The sequence below is a fragment of the Mirounga leonina genome, unplaced genomic scaffold (genome assembly GCF_011800145.1).
Source record: "Mirounga leonina isolate KUSES-001 unplaced genomic scaffold, KU_Mleo_1.0 Mir_173, whole genome shotgun sequence".
NCBI lineage: Eukaryota > Metazoa > Chordata > Mammalia > Carnivora > Phocidae > Mirounga > Mirounga leonina.
In genome coordinates, this window is record NW_023270447.1 from 54,991,408 (window position 1) to 55,005,000 (window position 13,593).

The 13,593-nt window shown below is 39.9% G+C and overlaps 1 protein-coding gene across 1 annotated transcript in view; it reads left to right on the forward strand.

Annotated features, from left to right (window-relative positions):
* The first annotated feature begins 230 nt into the window (after window positions 1–230).
* LOC118019441 (cytosolic carboxypeptidase 6-like) overlaps window positions 231–13,593 on the forward strand; it is a 273,414-nt gene continuing 260,051 nt past the window's right edge. Inside the window, exon 1 of the mRNA XM_035018603.1 lies at window positions 231–403. Within this exon, the coding sequence (XP_034874494.1) occupies window positions 370–403 (34 nt within the window). The 5' untranslated portion in view covers window positions 231–369. The remainder of the gene's footprint in view (window positions 404–13,593) is intronic.

Below are 13,593 nucleotides of genomic sequence, written 5' to 3' on the forward strand. Positions count from 1 at the left end.
AGCAGGCGAGCGCCACCCCAGCGGACCTGGTCTCCGCTACCCAGAGGCGGATGAGCATGCTCAGTTGACAGGACGCGGCGGCTAGGCGGCGGGGAGAGGTGCGGCGGAGTCCCAGCCCCGCAGGAGCCTAGACCCCATAACGCCGGAGCCGCGGGGGCGGGGCCTCCGACGCACGCTCCCTCCCAGCCCGCCTCCCCACCCCCCCCCGCCCTAGCCCCGCGCCGCCTGCTGCACGCGGGCAACCCGTTGCCTTGGCAACCGTCGCGCCGCGTCTTCCTGAGGGAGCTCAGTCAGCCCGCGGATCCCGTCGCACGCTCCCCACTGCCCCGCGATTTTCGCGTGGGCTTAGAGGCGGAGGGACAACAAAAAATGGCGGAGCGGAGCCAGACGGTGCCTGAGACAGGTCTGTGGGGGCGGTCAATCAGGGGGAAGCGCTAAGGCAGCACGGCTGTCCTGGGTCTGAGGGGAGAGGAGACTTGGGCATGGCCCTACTCCTGAGGAGGCGCCCTGTGTGTTTGCGCGGTGGGGCTGTGACCTCGGGGTCAGGGGTCAGGGGAGGTGCTTACCGCTCTGAGTGGCGGGGGCATGGACCTCGGAGTCCCGGCGGCGGCGCAGAGGTGTATGCGGGAGTGTGCACACTCCGGAGTGAGCATGGGCCCAGAAAGGGCTGGGACTCCAGGGAAGACACAGGACTCCAATCCTGAGGGGCACCTGTAATGGTGCTGATCGAAGGAGTAGGCTGAGTCATGGAGAGGGGGTACACAGTCCTGTGGAAACATGAGGGCTCCCTAAAGGGCATGGTTTGGTGGAGAGGGTCACTTATTCTGAGGAGGCAGGTGTGTGTGTGTGGGGGGGGTGTTACTTTAATATCAGGCAGTGCCACGGAAGGGGGGTATACACCAAGTATTTGTGTTTTGGGGGAAGTATAGTGCCTTAGGGTCACCCCTGGCCACGGAGAAAGTATGCAAACCCTCCTGTGGGTCCTTATAAAGACAAGAGGCTTGAGGGGACACCCAGAGCCTCAGTCCTTCAGAACCTTACCAAAGGATGCTGGAACCTGAGTTTGAGTGTATATGGGATCAGTGCTCTTGAAGGTCATTCAGAATCACAAAGGAGTGTATATCCACATATCTGTGGGTGAAAGATAAGTCTTTAAGGTGCAGGGAGACTGCTGGGGAGGGGGTCCCAAGGTCCTATTCCTGAGGGGATCCCGTTGTGGGTTTGACTGGGCTTGGAGAGTAGTGACATAAGTGTCTTACAGGGTCTTAGAAGAGAGCTAAGATTTTCACATTCTTGTGTATGTGGGAGGGAGTTTGTACCTGAAAGGGGTTGGGGACTGAAGAACTGAAGCTTTAAGACAAGTGATATCTGTGTGTGTAGCAAAGCAGTGGCTTTGGGGATATGTGTGGTGGTGAGTGATGGAAGTGATACACACAGACTTGTATACGTGTCCTAATTAGGTATTTTGGTTACAAGAGTGACTCACTTGAATTATCCAGCCCTTGGAGGTGGGGAAGGGGGATAGTGGTTATGCTAAGACCATATAGTGACTGGAACTGAAAGCCGAATAAAGCTTTTGAGGTTCAAGAGATTGTTACCTCTCAAGACCTGCATGATTTCTCTTTTTTTCATGGCAGCTCTGTTTCTTCCACCAAGTAGTTCCTCTATTCTTTTTATAGTTTAAGTTCCTCATAACATTACTTTATTCATTCATCCACTCAAGAAACATTTATTGAGTGCCAACTACATGTCAGGTCCAAGTTAGGCAATGGAAACTCTCTGCTTGCGATTCTCTTACCTTGTTTTTTCTTTTTTCTCCCCCTTCCCCATCCCCCATAGACTTACTGCCTTTATACATATTATACAATTTACTTATTTTTCTTGCTTATTGCCTGTTTTCTTCCATTAGAATATAGGCTCCATGAAGACAAGGGTCTTTGTTGTGTTTAACATTCCCACATGTCTAGAAGCATACATGGTATACAGTAGGTTATTATTAAATATTTATTTAAGGAATAACTGAATGACCTGATAAAGTCTACGGGTTCAAGAAACTTTCTCTGAGGAAGTGATATTTTAGCTGAGATATATTGAGTAAATGAAGAGAAGGACAAAGAGTGATCAAGGCAGAGGGAACCATGTGCAAAGACCCTAAGGTAGGAGGAAACATAATGTATTTAAGGAACTGAAAGGAGACAAATATGGCTGCATGTAGGGCAATAGGAGGAGAAAAGAAACTGAAACAGATCTTGCAGGCCTTGTGTACTATGATACAAATTTTGGTCAAAAAACTTAGGAATAATAGGAAGCCATTGAGGGCTTTTAAGGAGCATGACATGATTAGAATCATGAGGAAAACTATAACAGGTACAAGAGTGGATATAGGTGGACCTTTTAGAAGGTGGCAGTGGAGATTGAGAGAAGGAATTGAGAAATATTTAGGAGATAGAATTAATAGGACTTAGTGAAAGATGGGGAAGAAGGAAAAGGAGGTATCGGCATAATTCCAATTTTCTAATTTGTGCATCTGGATAGTTGGTGGTGCACTTACGGAGATAAAGAGCAGTGGAAGGGATCTTGGCTGTGTTTGAGAGGGAAGATCATGAGTTTGGTTTTGGACATATGGAGTCTGAGGTATCATTTAGCCATCCAGGTAAGTGGATGGATTGACAGGGCAGTTGAATGTATAAGAAAAGTCTGAGCCAACATGGAGATAATTACTGAAGTCATAAGTGTGGATGAAATTGCCTAGAGGGAGAGTAGTATGTGGGAGGCAGAGGCTTGGGATTAAGTGTTGAATAGCTGCAATTTATTTCAGTGCTTTCCAAAGAGAATGAGGAGAATGGCCTTGAACAGATTAAATGCTGCCAAATGATATTAAAAGGATGACTGAAAAACTAGATTTAGCCACAGATTTAGCATTATTGGTAACATTGATGAGAGAAAATTGATGAAGGTAGAAGCCAAACCATTTAACTTCCGAATCATTATTAATGGGTGCAGTCTTTGTTTCTTAATTCAGATTCCCAAGAGAGAGAAACTGATTGATATACATCATCTTTCCCACCAGATCATGTCATAGGATTGCAAGTCAGTGTAGGATTGGCTGTTTCTGGATTAGATGTCCAGCTATTGTTGGCTGGAGTCACCTGGTACAAAACGTCCATCTGGTGATTTCTCATCTCAGTAGCAATAGCTAACGTTTATGGAATGTTTATTATGTGCCAGATATTGTGCTAAGTGCTTTATATATTTTAATCTACTTCAGCATCATAACTACATTCTAAAGTATTATCTCTAATATTTGAAGAAGTTTTGGCACAGAGAAGTTAAGCAACTTGCTCAATAACTGCAATTAAGTGTAAGATTGTAGGATTTTGGGGCCTATTTTAACATTATCCAGATTCATTATTTGGCTTTCTGTTTGTATTGCAACATACTACATATTGAAGAAATAATAGCCATGATGAAAATTCCTGCCCCACAGGAAATGTTATTCTAAGGTAAGCATATGTTAGCAAGGTGATGTGGAAAGAACTGAGATTCAGATCTTTGTTTAAAACCTGGTTCTATACCTTATTAGATGAGGACCAGGGACTCAAATTTTCTGTTCTAAAGTTCCCCCATCTCTAAAATGGGAATCGTATTTACAGGATAGGTGTGAATCGTATTTACAGGATAGGTGTGAATAGTAGAGGTAATATATCTGAAGTGCCCAATAAATGCTATTTCCTTAGTGCCCCTGAAGCTTGAATATAGAAAATTAAGATGTATTATCTATACTTTACATATAGAAACAAGCTTTAAACATACAGTGGTGAATTTAAGACAGTCTTTTTTTTTTTTTCCCCGCCATTGGTTTAATTTATTTGCTATCGGAAGAAAGGCAGACACCAAGTTTAGGAGAATGTGGAATTGTTACCTGAACTAAGTGTCATGGGATATGTCCCTATATGAGGTAGATTTTGAGAAATTTCTTAGAGATGTGAAGGGACAGTTAAACTTTTGTTTTTTTTCAAGCATGCAGATAGCTCTGTAAGAAGGTCAGAATTGCAAAAGGAAGTTTCTTTTAAATAATGTACTTTAAAATGAGGACGAGAAAAAAATGAGGACAAGAATGTTAGAATTTCTCTTCTCCAACAATTTGACTATGAAAAATAATAATAAAAAAGAATCCTTGTAGTTAATTAAATGTAGGAGTATTAGTCTCAGGCTAGATTGCACCTGTTTCAATTTCTCAGACTCTTCTCCTTCCTTTCCAACTATCATAAAAGAAAGCTTTTGTTTGAATTACTGGTAAAATTGCTTTCCTGTATTGCCAAGTTTGTTACTTTTGTGGAAGTCCATACTGACCAGAAATTTTAGAATGATGCGGTCTCTTAAAATGGCCTGTACCTTGATCACTTTCTCTGTAAAATTGAGTCTTTTTTTAAAAAAGTAATTTTACGGTATCTGAAATCATCTATAGACAGAATCTTGAAATTTTAAAAAGCCTTAGAAATAAGAATAATATTTTCTATCTTCTGTTAGTAGTTGGACAGAAATAAAGTCTATTTGCAAATTGGGGATAGTAACATCTACTTTTCAGGTAAGAATTAGAGATAGGTTTGGAAAACGTGTAGTGTCTTACACCCTGCTACCCCCAAAGAAATGGTAGCTTAATTGGTATATACGTGTGTGTGTGTGTGTGTGTGTGTGTGTCTTTTCCTAAAGGCTTACTAGTAAAATCACCTTTTGGAGATGAGGAAATCCAGGTCTACAATCCCTTATTTGCAGCCTTGGATGCAAATATATTTCAGAATTCAGATTTTTTTGGGGTTGTGGAAAAGTAATACAGCATATGAACTGTTGATTACATAATATCTCCTTGGGATATGGGAAAGTAGCTTGTAATCAAACAACATTAATATCATATTCACACTAAATGAATAAGTTATAAATAGATTCATGTCAGTTTAAGTTAAGTTTTGCCAACAAATTAGTTTTGGCACCAAACCTATGAAAAAATATTTGGTTTTTAGAGATTGATGGATTTTGGAATTGTGGAAAAGGGAATGTGGACTTATGTAATTTTTTCCCTTTTTAGAAATATTTTTAAAACTTTAATTTTTTTGGTCACCTATATATTTTCTGTAACTTCAGTAAGTATAGCTTTATTAAAGTACAGTATTGGGACAGAAAGTACCTTTTGTTTCCATGATGCTTATATGCTTGTTTCTTCTAAGGAGCTCTGAATGTTGCATTTGGCTTTAGTTTCAGTATCATGGCTCAGTGTCACTTTCAATGAGAGATACTAGAGAAATTTATGTATTAAGAAGGTCAGAAGGATGTCATTATTTTGCATACATATTTTTAGCAAAGTCCCAGCTTTGTCTTTGGGTCATTTAAGAACAGCACAGTCTTATATGAGTGTCAGAATATTTTTATTAGTTGTTAAATTTCAGCAATGGAGTAGGTGTTAATTTAGTATTGATTTAAGAAAAATTTTCATCTTTAGCTGAATTTGATTTTTCTGATTATAAGATATTATTGTAAGTGTGAAAGCTTGCAATAATAATTCATTGATGTTACTCACCATATGGGAATATGATAATTTTTACTTTTTGTATTTTGCATTTATTTAATGGGACTCATAAAAGAAATTTCTTTTTTTTCAAACTCTAAAGAAAGATGTTTTTATTTGTCATATATTTTTGAGAACTATCGATTGTGAACATTTGAGTCTCTGAACAGGTTTTCAGAATAATGTAATTGCATGTCAACTGAAGAAAAACAAAACAAGCAAACACAAAAAGGCTCCTATAATTTTATATAGGATTAAAAACTTTTTTAAAAAAAGATTTTATTTACTTATTTGACAGAGAGAGAGAGAAGGAGAAAGAACACAAGTAGGCAAAGGGTCAGGCAGAGGAAGACTGAGAAGCAGGCTCCCCACTGAGCAGAGAGCCTGATGCTGGGCTAGGACCCTGGGATCATGACCTGAGCCAAAGGCAAATGCTTAACTGACTGAGCCACCCAGGTGCCCCTAGGATTAAAAGCTTTTGTATAGAATTGGAAATTCCTAAATAAAGACTTTCAACAATGTTACAAAAAAAATCTCTGAGTTTTGGTGGAAGAAATGGGGAAAATAATCTGCCGTCAATTACAGTTTGCTGCATTTTTTCAGGAATTTTAGAAGTCACTAATTGTAATATATTAATCTCTGTGTCATGGCTTTGTGAAAGAAATCACTATGTTGTGGACTGTGTTATTCATTTTTAGAATTATTTATTTAAAAATATGTGTTGAGAGGTGCCTGGGTGGCTCAGTCAGTTAAGCATCCAACTCTTGATTTTGGCTCAGATCATGATCTCAGATTGTGAAACTGAGCCCCGCATCGGGCTCTGCACTGGGTGTGGAGCCTGCTTAAGATTCTCTCTCTCCCTCTCCCACTGCTCCCCCCTCCCCTGCAATGCACACAGGTACTCTCTCTCTCCCCCTGAAAAAACCTTTAAAAATATGTGTTGAATACTTATTATGTGCCAGGCATTGTGTCCAACTTTGGAAATTCAGAGATGTATTAGACAAAGTCCCTGCCTTCAAGGAGCTTCAATCATAGTGGAGGAGGAATAGAGTTAGAAAATTACCATCCAGTCAATGAAAAGAGTTGTACACAGGATTCTGAGGCTAGAGAATAGTTCTCTGACAGCCTGGGGGTGGTGGTAAGAGTAGTTCAGTAAAGCTACTTGGAGGAAGGACACATGAATTGAGTCTTGAATAATAAGAAATTAGCCCAGTGAGGGGCACCTGGGTGGCTCAGATGGTTAAGCGTCTGCCTTTGGCTCAGGTCATGATCCCAGGGTACTGGGATCGAGCCCCACATCGGGCTCCTGGCTCAGTGGGGAGTCTGCTTCTCCCTCTCCCTCTGCTTCTCCCACTGCTCATGCTCTCTCTCTCTATATATCTCTGTGTCTCAAATGAATAAATAAAATCTTAAAAAAAAAAAAAGAAATTAACCCAGTGACGGTTGTAGGCAGAAGAACTGGGAATAGAGAGGAGGAATGGAGGGCAGAGAGAGCAACATATACCCAGGAAAGTTGTGTGGTGAGAGAATGAAGCTTATTAAGAACATTGCTAGTATTGCTCATCTATTAACAGAGCTAAAGACTGTATTTCTTTTTATTTTTTTCCTTCTATTGGTTCTTAAACATTTCTGGGGTGAGAGATCTCTTTGGATATGTTATGAAAAGACAATGAATTCTTTCTCATGAAAATGCATGCTGTGTACAGTCATATGAAAATTTGAAAATAATTTTACCAGGTAATGTCCATCTTCCAAATCTTCTATTTGTTAGTAATGGAGGATTACATTTCAGTTAGTAATAGAGGTTACATTTAAGAATCTGAAATCTTCAAAGTAGGAATACTGAGGTGGAAGGGGTTGATCTAATAACATCTCTGTTAGAGCAGGTCCAAAGCAAATGCTGGTTCCTAAAATTATTTGGTCATCAGTTTTCTTATACTTGTACCTTCTTAGTAGTTTACTTTCTCATTTTGCCTCATAATAGACCTAAAAAAAGACTCCAGGTTTACATAGATGTATTCAAGAGAGATTAAGTGATTAGTTCAGGCTTCTGTGGCTAGAAACCAGGTATTTCTGATTCCAAAGTTCAGATTCTTTCCATTTTTGCTCTCCTAAGTAGAAAAGACATGTATAAGATTAGAACATATGGTAAGGGAAATGTGAATTTTTTTCTTTATATTGACTATTAAAAGGTAAGTGACTTAACCAGAGTCCCACAACTAGGGAAAAGAGGAGCCAGAACTGTAACCTAAATTTCCTTATTCCCATTCAGTACATAATATACTGCCCTAAAATGGAGAGATTTAAATAACCAGGTCTTATAGTAATGGCCTTTAAAAGCAAAGTTAGTGAGGTTCTTGGGTGGCTCAGTCAGTTGAGCATCTGACTCTTGGTATTAGCTCAGGTCAGGATCTCACGATTGTGGGATTGCGGAGTCTGCTTTAGATCTTTCTCCCTCTCCCTCTGCCCCTACCTGCTTACACACTCTCTCTCTCTCAAATAAATAAACAAAATCTTAAAAAAAAAAAAAAGCAAAGTTAGTTATTTCAGTAAGCCAGTCTTTTGTCATTTGCAGAGTACCTCCCTTCTTTTAGGCACCTTACATATATCTTGTTTAATTCTCACAGAATTACTGCAAGGGGGTATAATTATCTCTATTTTACATATGAGAAAATTAAGGTTCAGAAATATTAAGTGGTGAAGCTAAGGCTACACAACACATAAGTAGTAGGACTTGAACTACAACCCAAGTCTGTCTGGCTCTATGTCCATACTGGTGAGACAACTCCACTCTGCCTCCTGGCTTTATTTAACCTGGATATAAAATGAATGCCTTTGCTGATGGGAAGGGATGGCACATAGTAGAACTTAAAATAACTCAAAATTTTCTTTTGTTATTGAGTTACTGAGGAAGAGGTAATGCATACCTTAATTTTCAGACAACAAAAAATGCACATCTATTTCTGATTACTGTAATCCAGTAATTAGAAATAAGGGGTTAATGAAGTTTCTTATCTTAGGCATCTCTATGCACTCATTGAGTTAGTTAGTGCTGAATAGTAGGGACTAAAATAGCAATTAGCATGTGCTTGCTATAGTAGGCATTCAATAAATATTTGTGTACTAAATGAGTGGAAACATTTTTTAATCCATAAATTTTAGGTTTAAATATTTGAACTTAGGCTATTGGAAGCTGAGGATGTTAACACAAATGAAGGGAAAAATGGAGAAACTTTTGACATTTCACAAACAAAATGTCCTAGTTGAATAGGACTTAAACACAATATATAGGGAATGGAGCAGCTCATTTAAAACCTCATTTGGGAGACTTCTGGGGAAGATGGCACAGTAGGAGGACCCTAAGCTCACTTCAGCCCACAGATGCAACTAGATAACATGCATATGAGTTTAAATAACCCAGGAAACAACTGAAGCCTGGCGGAACAGACTTCTCAGAGCTAAGTGTAGAGAAGAGTCCAAATGAAAGAAGGTTGGAAGAGTAGAGACATGGTTGGGAGCTAAATGGACTACAGGAGGAAAGAAGGGAAGGATGCTGCAGATGCAGGGAGGGGAAAGAGATCCTCAGACCATACTCCAGGGATGAAGAACCTGCATGGGGAAGATGAATCCCCATAACACTTGGCTTTAAAACCAGAGGGGCCAAATTTCATGGATTCTTATGATCGGTGGGGCTTAACACCTGGAACTTTAAAGGTCAGTGGGCTCAGCTTTGGGAGAGCCAGGAGGGCTAGAGGAAACTGAGTCCCCACCCTTAAAGAGAGAGCAGAACATACAGCCCCTTAGAGATACATACAGCTTAGAAGCAGCAATTTGAAAAAATGCATGGGGTATCTGGGAGAGAGATTCATTAAATAATCTCAGACCATGTGCTGGAGGGGCAGGAATCACTGGGAGACTTATATAAGAACAAAGGAGCTGGTGTGTGCCGTTTCCCATTTCCCTGCCTCCCAGACTAGACATGGACAAAAGGAACCAGCATGGAACCATCATTCTCTATCTAACTTGCTAATGGCATGCCCTGCCCCTGAGTTCTCCTGCAGACACGCCCCCCCTCAAGCCAGGCCTTGGTTCCAGGTCTCCTCCCATAGAAGACCCACACAAACCTCATAAACACCATGTGCATCACCACCTCCAACCTTGCCTACCTTGGTCCCCAGTGGCTGTAGGTCCCTTCCCACAGTAGACTGGTGGTACGACCTTGCTGGCACAGTGTGCCCCACTACTGTATTCTCCTGTGGACTTGCTCCCTTCAATATGCCCTTGGCTTGAGTCCATCCAGAGTGGTGCAACAAGCCTGGCAATGTGCAAGAGCCTGACGGGGGCTAGCACCACAGCAAAGTGACTCTTGCCCTGGGGAGAGGGGAAGATAACCACACACACCAGTCTGACTGTGGCCCCCACAGTGGGCTGGGGGCAGACATTTGGTCTGAGAGCTGGCCGTGCCTACTAGTGAAAGCTTCTCAGGGAACAACACAGGGAACATGACCTATAATTCAGTGCTACTGCATCTTGCAAATGCCTGGTTTGATTCGACTCAAGCGTTAAGGTGGCCCCACTAACAACACAGGGACCTGCTAAAAACACAGGGACCAAACCCTGCCCACAAAAGGCAAAGAGAGCCATTGCAGATGACTGGACCAAAGACAATCATAGCTCAGCCACAATAGCAGGGTACATGCAGTAGACATAGGAGACAACTGTGAGCACCAAGTTCTGGTGAACAGGGAATACTGCATTGCAGGGCACTACAGGACCTCTTCTTCATAAGGCCACTATTTTCTTTTTCTTTTTTTTTTTTTTCTTAAAGATTTTATTTATTTGACAGAGAGAGACACAGCGAGAGAGAGAGAACACAAACAGGGGGAGTGGGAGAGGGAGAGGGAGAAGCAGGCCTCCCCCCGAGCAGGGAGCCTGATGTGGGACTTGATCCCAGGACTCTGGGATCATGACCCGAGCCGAAGGCAGACGCTCAACCGACTGAGCCACCCAGGCACCCCAGGCCACTATTTTTAAGCAGGAGACATAGCTGACTTTTCTAACACATAGAAACAGACACAGAGAGTTAAACAAAATGTGACTTTCCTAACACATAGAAACAGACACAGAGAGTTAGACAAAAATGAAGAGACAGGGCAGTATGTCCCAAATGAAAGAACAGGTCAAAATCACAGCAAGAGACCTAAACCAAATGGAGATAAGTAATATGCCTGATTGAAAATTTAAATTAACAGTCTTACTGGATTTGGGAAGAGTGGAGGAGTTCAGTGAGACCCTTAACAAAGAGATAGAAAGCATAAAAAAGAACCAATTAGAGATGAAGAACTCAATAACTGAAATTAAAACTGACACTAGATGGAATAAATAGTAGACTAGAGGAAGCAAAAGAATGGTCAGTGACTTGGAGGACAGGGTATTGGAAAGCAGTCAAGCTCAACAGGAGAGAGGAAAAAATAACAAAAATGAAAATAGACTCAGAGAACTGAGTGACGCCATCAAGCATAATAACACTTGCATTATAGGGATCCCCAAAAGAGAAAAGAGTAACGGGGCAGAAGATTTATTTGAAGATATAATAATGGAAAACTTCCCAAATCTGGGGAAGTAAACAGAAATTCAGATCCAGGAGGTGCAGAGAGCCACCAACAAAAGCAGGCCAAGGAGGTCCACACCAAGACATATAGTAATTAAAGTGGCAAAAAGTAGTGATAAAGAGAGAATTTTAAAAGCAGCAATACAAAACGTACATACAGCGAAAATTGCATAAGGCTATCAGCTGTTTGTGTTTTTTTTTTTTGTCAGAAACTTTGCAGGCCAGAAGGTAGTGGCATGATATATTGAAAATGCCGAAAGAAAAAATCTGCAGCCTAGAATACTCTATCCAGCAACGCTATCATTTAGAATAGGAGAGATAAAAAGTTTCCCAGACAAAAGTTAAAGGAATTCATCACCATTAAACCAGCTCTACAAGAAATGTTAAAGGGGACTCTTTGAGTGGAAAGGAAAGACCAGGGGTAAGGAAAGGAAAGGAATGGAAAGTAGGAATAAGAAAAGTAGGAAGCACAAAAGCAATAAAATTAAGTATATCTATAAAAATCAGTCAAGGGATTCAGAATATAAAGGGATACCAAGTATATGACACCATATACTGAAAATGAGGGGGAAAGGAGTAAAGAGTGTCCAAATATAAGTGACTATCAGCTTAATATTAGACTGCTATTTGCAGAAGATGTTATATACAAATGTAATGGTAACCACAAATCAAAAACCAGTAATAGATATGCAAAACATAAAGAGAAAGTAATCCAAGTGTGTCATTAAAGAAAGGCACCACACTGTGAGATGAGAGAACAAGAGAACAAAGAAACAGAGAAGTACAAAAAGAAGCACAAAACAAATAACAAAATGGCAATAAGTACATACCTATCAATAATTATTTTAAATGTAAATGGACTAAGTGTTCCAATCAAAAGACATAGGATGACGGGTGACAAAATGGAGAAAAAAGCTAGACCCATCATATGCTGCCTACAAGACTCACTTCAGACCTAAAGACAGATGCAGATTGAAAGTGAAGGAATGGAAAAGCATTTATCATGCAAATGGAAGTGAAAAAGAAAGCTGAAGTAGCAATACTTATATCAGAAAAAATATAAAGGAAAGACTGTAACAAGAGACAAAGAAGGACACTATATAATCATAAAGAGAACAACCTAACAAGAAGAACAATTGTAAGTATATATGTACCCAACATGGGAGCACACAAATACGTAAGGTAAGTAATAACAAACATAAAAGAAGTAATTGGTAGTAATACAATAATAGTAGGGGACTTTAATATACTACTTACATCAATGGATAGATCATCCAAACAGAAAATCAAAAAAGAAACCATGGCTTTGAATGACACATTGGACCAGAAGTATCTAGCAGATATATTCAGAACATTTCATCCCAAAACAGCAGAATACACATTCTTTTCAAATGCACATGGGACATTCTCCAGAATAGATCACATATTAGGCTACACAACAAGTCTCAACAAATTCAAAAATATCTTAGTCATACCATGCATTTTTTCTGACATCGACGCTGTGAAACTAGAAATCAAACACAAGAAAAAAAATCTGGAAAGAAAACAAATACTTGGAAGTTAAATAACATGCTACTAAACAATAAATGGGTCAACCAAGAAATCAAAGAACCAAAAAAATACATGGAGACAAATGAAAATGAAAACACAATGGTCCAAAATCTTTGGGATACAGCAAAAGTGGTTCTAAGAGGGGAGTTTATAGCAATACAAACCTACCTCAAGAAGCAAGAAAAGTCTCAAATAAACAACCTAATCTTATACTTAAAGGTCTAGAATAAGATCAAACAAAACCGAAATCTAGCAGAAGGAAGGAAATAATAAAGATCAGAGCAGAAATAAATGATATGGAAACTAAAAAAACAATAGAACAGATCGATGAAACCAGGAACTGGTTCTTTGAAAAGATCAACAAAATCGTTGAGCCATTAGCTGGATTCATCCAAAAAAAAAAAAGAGGACTGAAATAAACAAAACAGGAAATGAAAGAGGAGAAATAATAACTGACATCACAGAAATACAAAGGATTATAAGAGAATATTATGGAAAATTAATGCCAACAAATTAGGCAGCCTAGAAGAAATGGATAAAAAACCTAGAAACATATAACCTCCCAAAACTGAATGAGAAAGAAATAGAACATTTGAACAGACTGATTACCAGCTGTGAAATGGAATCAGTAATCAAAAATCTCCCAACATACAGAAGTCCAGGACCAGAAGTCTTCACAGGCAAATTCTACCAAGCATTTAAAGAGTTAATACCTATTCTTCTCACACTATTCCAAAAAATAGAAGAGGAGGAAAAGCTTCCAAGTTCATTTTGTGAGGTCAGCAATACCCTGATCCCAAACCAGATAAAGACACTACAAAAAAGAGAACTACAGGCCAGTATCTCTTATGAACATAGATGCAAAAAT